The 10,381-nt window shown below is 46.0% G+C and overlaps 1 protein-coding gene across 1 annotated transcript in view; it reads left to right on the top strand.

Annotated features, from left to right (window-relative positions):
* The window catches only part of PRRT3 (proline rich transmembrane protein 3), a gene marked incomplete at both ends in the record, with an annotated part of 22,830 nt that extends 20,511 nt beyond the window's left edge, over positions 1–2,319 (top strand). Inside the window, one exon of the mRNA XM_083355960.1 lies at positions 386–2,319. Within this exon, the coding sequence (XP_083212086.1) occupies positions 386–2,319 (1,934 nt within the window). The remainder of the gene's footprint in view (positions 1–385) is intronic.
* Between the last annotated feature and the right edge of the window lie 8,062 nt (positions 2,320–10,381).

The raw sequence follows: 10,381 nt of genomic DNA, 5'->3' as shown, positions 1-10,381 counted from the left end.
TTGGTTTGACTACCTTAATTGGTCTTGTTAAAAATACAGACCTCTGAAACTGCTCCAGTGTGTGGGAAATATATTCAGAATCCCAGCTTGCATTGCCCTTCTGGCTACTCCCATTTGTTGCTTCCTATTTAAAGAAGAAGATTAAACTTTTGGATAAAATAAAAGTTAAATTTATTTCATCATGACCATCCCGAGAAATATGTAGATTTTAGTACTATATTCTGGATTTGTACCTCACTTTAACAAACAAATGCCACACATGCTACCCTCTGTTTTCTTATTGTGGGCAGAGGCCAGAATGACAAGGAATCAGAACATTGTGCGGTACTGCAAGCCTGGTGCTTCCTAAGTCTTGATCATGCATGTGCCTCTTTCTTATTTCCAGATGCAGCTTGGAAGCAGCCTTCTGGGCACAGCAGCACTGTGGTCTCCACTACCTCTGCTCGTGTGCCAGCTACCCCTCGCCGTGGATTAATCCAAGTCACCACGCAAAGATTTGTGCAGCTTCCGCAGTTGCCCAAGCCTGATCCAAGCCTGCCCGCCGTGCCCCCTGCTTCCAGTCCACCTTGCCCCCGTCTCGGAAGCACCTGCCACCAGCTCCTGCCCAACAAGACCTTGCTGCGCTGGGGGGAACTTGAGCAGACGCTGAGTTTTGCCTGGGCGCTGCATGTCTATGGCACTGGGGTGCTCTTTCTGCTGCTAAGCCTGTTGAGCTTGGCATGCCTGGGGGTATCCCTTTCTTGGCACGGGTCGCAGCTCCCCTATGTCCTGGCTGCCAGTGCCCTGCTCCTGGTGTTTGGGGTACTGCGGGCCACGTTCTTCCTGGCCGACCCCTATGGCTCCCTGGGCCGGCTGCCTGCCCGTGCTATGCGCCTGTTGTACACTGCACCCTTCCCTCTGCTGCTGAGCACCTTCACGGTGCTTTTGCTCCGCCTGGTTCATCAGGCCCGGCTGCAGGTCTTGCCCCCCAGGTGGCAGAGCTTGTCATTTTGGGCTGCACTGACCTCCCTACAGAGCGTCGTGCTCTTGGGGGCTGACTTGTTGTCCCCTCCAATGCACTCAGCCGTGTCGGTGGGACTCCACACCCTTTCCTGTACTGCCGGTCTCTGCCTCCTGCCAGCCACTGTGTTTGTGTACTGGCTGCTGCGGCACAGCCGGGGGACGGATGGCACCCTGGAGCCAGGCATATGGCGGGAAGCCTGGGTGTTCTTGGCAAGCAGCGGGTTGATACTGCCCTGCTGCATCCTGCAGTTCTGTGGGGTACTGTGGCTATCGGGTGCCTTGGGGCAGCCGGACATTTTCACTTGGGGCTGGTGGTTTGTGCAGTTCTGGTTCCGGATTGGTGAACTGGCACTCTCCTTTATCCTGGTCTCACTGGCTTGGCAGGCACTTTGCCAGCACCACGACACCACCGAGCATTCTTGCTGGGCCAAGCTCCTGAGCTACTTCTGTGCCTACCGCAAGGCTGAGGTGCCAGAGTACCCCAACAATTGCTACAACTGGCCTGGCGGGGTCCTGGAGAAGATACCCAGTCACAACCTCAACAATAACTTGATCCTGAACTCCCGCACCAGTGGGCTCCTCTGGGCTCTCAAGGACAGCAATGAACTGCAAGCGGGAGCCGGCCAAGGTGCCAGCCCCTCTCTGAGGCACGCGGGCTACAGTCCCAAGTGCCCTAATGTGGCTGCGGCAGCAGTGATGGGCCGTTCCTACACCAGCATCTGTTTCGAGCGAGAGTCAGTCCTCTCGCTGGCTGAGCTGGAGTTCCGCCCTCCCTCGCCCATCAACCTGAGCCGCAGCATCGACGAAGCACTCTTCCGCGAGCATTTGGTGCGTGATTCCATCTTCCAACGCTCCAGCCTGCGCTTCCCGGCGCGCCAGGACTCCTGTGCCTCGCTGCGTGGCGACTGCTCTACACTGTCCCACGCGGCCCAGCCGCTGCTGGCCCAGCCCCGTCGGAGCAGCGACCCTGATTGCCTGTACAGCTTAGCGCGGACCAGCTCAGTGGGAGATCTTGTCGGCCAAGGCTTGGCCAGCGAGCCAGTCACGGACACATCCCTGGGCAGCTTCTCGCGCACCTCCTTCTCCCGGGCATCCCTGAAAATCAGCTGGAACCCCTGGCGCCATGGGGTGTCCTCTCCCGAAAGCCTGCCCTCGGAGGAGCTGCCCAGCCAACAGCTCCGGGAGCAGGCAGAGGATCTGCCTCCGGCGCTGTCTGGCAGTGCACCAAACTCCGAACGTGAGGCCCGGAAGAGCTTTTTGGCGCTCAGCAAACAAGTGGATTCCCGCAGCCTCTCGAGTGATACCATTGAATTGTGAGCTGGGACGCAGGGCTAAAAGCCTGCCTGCTACGGGGAATGAGAAGTCAGCTGGGGGAGTGGGGTTCAGAGGAATTCCGCTTCCTTTTTAAAAGCCACGGGGCTTTTGCAGCCCCAACCGTTTGTGAAATGGAGCCAGAGTGGGTGCCGGGCCGGCCTCCCTCCCTTGTGGCGCCCACCATGTAATAATGAATAAAAAGCACACCCTACGCTTGCCAGCCTCCCAGTTTTAAGAGCTGAATTGTAGCAACAGGCAGATTCCTGGAAACTTTGCGGCGTGAATGGTGAAGGAAGAAAGACATAGTTTGTTTCTGGCATTGTGGCCCAAGAAAGAAGCCCTTGGAGAGGACGCAGGGTGGGGCGTGGGTCTAGGGGAGCTTTGCATGCTGAACACCCCCTCCCCCTTAAGACTCCATGGCATAAACCAGCGATTCTCAGCCTCATCAGCTTTTAAGATACAGGTACAGTCCTTGACTTACAACGGTTCATTCAGTGACCAAAGTTAACAGTGGCACTGAAAGAAGTGACTTATGACTATTTTTCACACCACCGTTGCTGCATCCCCACGGTCATGTGACAAAAATCTCAGTTGCTTTGCAACTGGTTCATATTTATGACGGTTGCAGTATCCTGGGGTCATGTGATCCCGTTTTGCGACCTTCTGACAAGCGGTCAATGGGGAATCCAGATTCACTTAATAACCATGTTACTAATTTAACAGTTGCAGTGATTCACTTAACACCTGTGGCAAGAAAGGTTGTAAAATGGGGCAAACCTCACCTAACAAACGTCTTGCTTAACAACAGAAATTTTGGGCTCAACTGTGATCGTATGTTGAGGACTACTAACCTGCATTGGCATGCTAGCTGGAGAATTCTGGAAGTTGACGCCCTTGTATAGAAGATGATGGCAATACAGTAGCAAGGCTGGGAGGGAATTTGACCCAAGTCCCGTAGTGCCAATGAAGAGGTGATAATAACCCTGAGCTTATTTGACAATGATCAAAGAGGTAATCAGGTGGAGCTCTATAATAGGGCTTTTCAACCTATTCACCCGTTGTACCACTTTTAGGATATGGCAACATCCAAGTATCACCAGTCGCTTAGCAAGGGGTCAAAAATTTGATGACCAAAAAAAAAAAAAAAGGAAAAAAGTGATAAAGTACAGGTAGTCCTCGACTTACAACAGTTCACTTAGTGACTGTTCAAAATTACAATGGCACTGAAAAAAGTGCCCCCCAAGCCACAGCCGAGCAAGACATCTGCCTGCCTGCCGGGCGACACTCTTTCTCCTGTCTGAGGTTTTCATTGTTGTGAGCATTTCTGTTGAGGATTGGCAACGGGGGTGGGTGGGTGGTGTTTGGTTTTTATTTCCCCGGTCTGCTGGGTGGTTGTAGCAGGTTTTGGTCACTTCACATGACCCTGGGACACTCTGATCATCATAAATATGAATCAGTTGCCAGCATCTAAATGTAAATCACAGGACCCTGGAGATGCTGCAACATTCCAGCTGATCAGCGCTTCTTCTGGGCTCAGCAGAAGCGCCGGGATCAGCACCGAGCTCTAGCTGGAGCCTGGCACTGATCCTGGTGCTTCCACTGAGCCCTGACAGCCCCGAAGAAGCACCGATCAGCTGGAAAGTGGCACTGATCTTGGTGCTTGCGCTGAGCCCTGCAGCTCCAGCCCTCTCTCACTCAGGCTTGTGCAGTGCTGCCACCGGTTCAGCTCATTCCCCTCCCCTACTATCACTTTTCTATGATGGCCGCATACCACCTGCCAGGTTCCAATGTACCACAGATGGTACCCGTACCACTGCTTGAAAAGCCCTGCTCTATAAGACGCAATTTGTCTTGTGAATCATTAAACTGGCTGAGCAAGGGTCTTCAAACTTGGCCCTTTTATGACTTGTGGACTTCATCTCCCAGAATTCCTCAGCCAGCGTGAGAATGGCTGTAGAATTCTGGGAGTTGAAAGACCCCTGTGGTTGAGTATCTGTAGTTCAAAGGGCGGGGATTAATTCTGCTGCTTCACCTTTTTGTTTGGAAAGCTCCCTCTGTAAGTCTCACAATTGGGGCAGAACATGTGAACTGCAGATAATTTCTCCTCGGCTACCAAAATAGGTGTGACCTTTCCCCCATCCTGTTGCACAGATGCAGATATGAATGTCTAGATACATTTTTCAGATGCTACAGGACTGATCTTTTTTCTTTAAAAAGTTTTCAGAGCCTCTTTTGGCAGACTAGTGTCTGTGCATCTCTTAATCCACATTCTAACAGACAGTCCTCAACTTATGTTCAAAGTTACACCGGCATTGAAAAAAATAACTTATGACCATTTTTCCCCATACTTAACAACCGTTGCAGCATCCCCATGGTCATGTGGTCAAAATTCAGATGCTTGACAACTGGATTGTATTCATGACGGGTGCATCGTCCCGGGGTCATAGGATCCTGTTTTGCGACCTTCTGTCAATGGGGAACAAGAAAGGTCTTCAAATGGGGCAAAACTCATTTAACAACTATTTTGCTTAGCAATGGAAATGTTAGGCTCGATTATGGTCGTAAGTCGAGGACTACCTGTATTCCACTATTCATTTTTGGAATCCCAAATCCAGAGCTTGCCTGAAATTCAAACCTTGATCTGGATTCTGGGTGGTGCTGGTGGTGGAGAACAAGAGTTGTACGCTGGAGTTGAAGGTGCAGAGATAATGTTTCTTCTAATAGCACAACTTGCATTTGTCCACTATTATCTTATCAGTTGCTGCAGTGACAGAAGAGAAGATGGTTCAAGTTGTCCAGTTCTGAAGTTGAACAGAGGCTGCTGAATGTTCTGTGGTCTATTTGTGCCAAAATAAAATAAAATAAAAACTTCTGCTGGAGGATCATATGTCTTAAAGTCTGCTTTTTATTCCCATTTTAAAATAGGGAAGGCTCACGTCGTCTCTTTAATGGTAGCACAGAGGGAAGGTAAATAGGTGAAAAATTAATGCAGTTAAACTGTAGTAATTAATTGAAGGTTGAGTTGAGTCACCTGGTCCAATGCAGCTTCTATTTTATTTTCAACCCCAGGGCTGACTGGCCACTGTGTTGTTCGATTACCAGGGGTAGGGAACCTTGGCTCTTTTATGACTCGTGGACTATTCTGGGAGTTGAAGTCCACAAGTCATAAAAGAGCCAAGGTTGCCTACCCCTGGGTTAGACCCTTGACCGAAGCGTCTTCTGTAACTTGCCATATTTCAGTGGGTATTCCATCATTTTATATTTTCTATCCACGTGGCTTTCTTAGTAAAATACAGGAGTATTTTTATATATTTTATATAAATATTTATATATGCTTTTTATTTTTTACCATTGCCTTCTTCTACACCCAACAAATTGATGGCCACTAAAGTGATCATTGGCCTCTTCCTATATCGTTGGTACCCAATGTAGGTGCCTGCTTGCTTTAGCTGGGCAGTTGGGATGATCTTCAATGATCTTGCTAGGAATACAGGTAGTCCTCGTCTTACACAGTTCATTTAAGTGACCATTCTAAGTTACAAAGGCACCGAAAAAGTGACCGTTTTTCTCACTTATAAAAATATCCCCATGGTCTTGTGATCAAAATTCAGATGCTTGGGAATTGATTCACATTGATGACAATTGCAGTGTCCCGGGATCATGTGATCCCCTTTTCAATCTTCGGACAAGCTAAGATTCACTTAACTGTGGCAAGAAAGGTATAATAGGGCAAAATTCACTTAACACATGTCTCACTTAGCATGAGAAGTGCGGGACTCAGTTGTGGTCGTCTGTTGAGGACTACCTGTATAGCATCTGAGCATATGCCTCTTAACAGTCTTTGCTCATCCTTCCCAGGAATACCCCACCCCCACCACAGTGACTCGGCAGGACTTTATTATTTGACAACACCTAAAAACGGTTAAATGTAAATATCAGCTTGAACTGCAGCTTTACTTCTTCCTTGCTATCTAAAACAAAGGATTGTTTACCTTTCTGGCAGGAAGAATGCCTCAGTGGGAATAATCTGCTCAGCACTCCCGGAAAGGAAAGGAAATAAGATTTTTGCCAGTTTATCTTTTCCCAGTCTCCTCCAGGAATTCCTCAACCCTCCCAAGCATCCAAGGACAACAAAGGAGGGGATGGTTCAGGATCAGTGGTGGGATTCAAATAGGTGAACAACCGGTTCTCTGTGTGCATGCCACTTCCGGAAATCCATTCTGGGCCCGGGCAACAAAAAATTAGCTACCGGTTCTGCGGTAATGGTGCGAACCGGCTGAATCCCAGCACTGTTCAGGATGTGTGTTCTTCTCCATTGAACGCTGCCAATATTGCCCCATTAAATTGTTTCCATGTTCTTTCCTTCCTTTTAGAAACATACCCCAGCCAGCAGCACCACCTTTTCTAAGGCCGTGGTGGCGAACCTATGGCACGCACGCCATCGCCTCAGTCCTAGGCCTTCAGCTGGCTTTTATAAAACCTTTTCGCTTTAGGCCTCCGCTGCTGTGTGAAAAAAAAAGATTCAATCAATCAATCAATCAATCAATTTCAACTTCTCGCGGGGAAAAAAAAGATCTCACAAAGTTGGAATTGATTGATTGAACTTTTTAGTCCCACCCAGTCTGCCGTTACCACTGCAGCCACGCCCACCCAATGGGCCACACCCACCCGGCACCCGACGATACATAAGTGGGTTTTGGGTTGCAATTTGGGCACTCGGTCTCTAAAAGGTTCGCCATTATTGCTCTAAGGTGTCAGAAGGTTGAATCGTGACAACTGGATTAATTTTGGTTAGCTTGAGATGTTTTGCTGCCCATCCAAGCAGCTCCATTAGCATTTGGGGGAGGAAACCCATCTGGATGGTGTGGCAAGAATTGGTACATTCCAAAAACTCTGCCTGACTTGCTCTGACTGATGAAGCTGCTTGGATGAGCAGTTAAATGTCTCAAGCTAACAAAAATTAGTCCAATTGCCACGATTCAACCTTCTGGCACCTTTGCCTGGATGACTGAGAGTCTTCATCAACACGTCTTATCTAATATTGAGATGAGGGAGAGCTCTTTCCTCAGCCAAACAACAGATTCATATTTTAGTGAAGGTTGCTAAAGTGCTTGCCGAGCTCTACGTAAAATAACAGCAGTGACTATCTACGGCGCCAGTTTAGGCTAAGTCAGTCAACGCATGATCAAAAGGCAGCATTATTTCAGTATTGATGGATGCTGGATTTCTATTATCTTGCTATAAGAGACATTTTAGCTGCATGCTTCAAATACTGATTACGAGAACCTTTTCAAATGCTTCCTACACATTTTTCTGGCATGGTAGCCGTTTCAGCTGCAGATTTGTTTGTGGTGGAATGACCTTGCGTACAAACTCAACGTGAAAGTGTTTGCTAAAAAGTCAAGATGACCTTAGAGCTTCTATGCCCAGATTAGTTCTTTCTTGCAGCCTTACTCAGTGTAATAAAATGTGCAGATAAAAGAAATTACAAATCTGTAACCTTTATATAACCAATGTAGTGTGTCAGGATGGAATTTTTATTTCTTTATTTTAAAGTACACTGTACTCTGTTCTATATGAAAGCCAGCAACGAATACTAGTACTAATAATTATAATGGCAAAAATGAGGTCAGGTAGCGAATCAACTACATTGTATTAGGGGAGTGGAGGCTAAATGAAGAACAGTTGCAGGAATTAAGGTATGTCTGGTATAAGGTATGTCTGGCAATGTCGGCTGGCGACCCCCAGGGGGAGGGCCTTCTCTGTGGGAGCGCCAGCCCTATGGAATCAGCTCCCCCCTGAGCTTCGGATGGCCCAAAATCTCCAATCCTTTCGCCGCAGCCTCAAAACACTCCTTTTCCACCAGGCTGACCTGGACTGACAGACATTTTAATTAATTATATTTACAATTTTTAATTTATTTTTAGTTTTTAATTTTAATTTATTGCACAGATGATTTTAATTTCATTTTTATCTTAATTTCTGTACTTATTATATGTTTTGTTGTTAGCCGCCCTGAGTCCTTCGGGAGATAGGGCGGGATATAAATCCCATCAATAAATAAATAAATAAATAAATAAATAAATAAATAATGAAGAGAAGGAGTAGGGGTGACATGGTAGCAATCTTCCAATATTTGAGGGGCTGCCACAAAGAAGAGGGGGTCAACTTATTCTCCAAAGCACCTGAAGTCAGGACAAGAAGCAACGGATGGAAACTAATCAAAGAGAAAACCAATCTAGAACTAAGGAGAAATTTCCTGACAGAACAATTAATCAGTGGAATGACTTGCCTCCAGAAGTTTAGGGTACTCCCAACGCTGGAGGTTTGAAAGAAGAAATTGGACAACCATTTGACTAAAATAGTATAGGACCTAGGGGGTGGACTAGAAGACCTCCACGGTCCCTTCCAACTCTGTTATTCTGAAGTGGCACATTTAGTGTTTGGACTGCCACATTTTAAGAGAAGCTTTGTACAATCTCATTTTCTTAGTAAAAGGGTTGATTTGCAATTCAAAGATAATTATCATCATCAGCCAAAAATATCAGGAGCATCAAGTCTCTGGAGTTCTTACGAAGTGGATTGGGGCGGGAGGAAAATTGCTAGAAACAAAACTATGCAATTGGATCATAGTTTTAAAAAAGAACAAAAAATCCTGTAAGATTCTCAAGTGATTATGCATCCATTTACATATAAAAGACTTTCAATGAAACAATTTGATTAGGATTTTTAATCATTCTCTTAACAACCTTAAGAGTTGAACACTAGCATTGAATTTATAAATAAAAACGAATTTTCTCCCATGTAAACGTTTTTATACATTCCCAGGAGATTATGTATATGGAATTAAAGTAAAATACTTATTTCTTATTAATGGCTGTAGTCCAATATTGTCTGACATATGAGCCTTTAATTGCAGTTCTCTCTCTCATATCTGTCAATCATCTATAGTCATCTGTATTTATTATCCTCTCTTACCGTCTCTCCAGCAATTATCTATCATCTAAGTGGAATTTTCCTCCAATGGGATTTTCCCATGTATTTTACCAGAAGTCACAATACGCAATACAAGTTTGACATGCCTGACATAGACAGACAGACAGACATAACGTGACGTGTCATGACCATTTCTCTGAAATAGTTTTAGGATTTTCTGCCTGAGTAGGGGATTGGACTAGAAGACCTCTAAGGTCTGTATTCTATTCTATTCTATTCTATTCTATTCTATTCTATTCTATTCTATTCTATTCTATTCTATTCTATTCTATTCTATTCTATTCTATTCTATTCTATTCTATTCATTCCAATTCCAATTCTATTCATTCCAGAGAAGCAACCTGGAATTAAGGAGAAACTTCCGAACAGTGAGGACAATTAACCAGAACGGCTCGCCTTCAGAACTTGGGGGTGCTTCATTGCTGAAGGTTTTTAAGAAGAGACTGGAGAGCTGCTTGTCTGAAATGGAATAGGGGTGGGGAGCCTTGGCTCTTTTATGACTCATGAACTTCAACTCCCAGAATTCCTGAGCCAGCCATGCTGAGGGGAAAGGGAGAGGTTTCCAAGCGGAGCCATGCTGGCTCAGGAATTCTGGGAGTTGAAGTCCACGAGTCATCAAAGAGCCAAGGTTGCCCACCCCTGGATAGGGTCTCCTGCTTGAGCAGCGGTTGGATTAGAAGGCCTCCTTTCCAGCTGATTAATTCTCTGTGGAAAGGGCATTGTGGAGCAAACTGTATTTTAAATTGAAACAAATCTTCTTTCATTAGTTTAGAAGAGGGTTTTTTGTTTTTTACCATAGGCATACTTGTTTCTTCAGGGCCTTTAATTGTTCTGATTCTTAACAACTGTTTAAACATTTGTTCTAAAATAACAATTGTATGGTTTGCTTTAGCTATTGTTTAGCCATTTTCCTTTTATTTCGGTAAGCCATCCAGAGTTACTAAGCAAGTGAGTGACCTACAAGCTCAAGCAAGCCAACAAGTTAAGCTGAGGAGAGGATTGAAGCTGTCTTAGTTGAAATTCCACTCATTCCTGTCCGATAGTCCAAGGATCAAAATGTCATGCGTGA

The sequence above is a fragment of the Vipera ursinii genome, assembly GCF_947247035.1.
Source record: "Vipera ursinii genome assembly, chromosome: 2".
Taxonomy (NCBI): domain Eukaryota; kingdom Metazoa; phylum Chordata; class Lepidosauria; order Squamata; family Viperidae; genus Vipera; species Vipera ursinii.
This window is presented reverse-complemented; position numbering and strand designations above follow the sequence as displayed.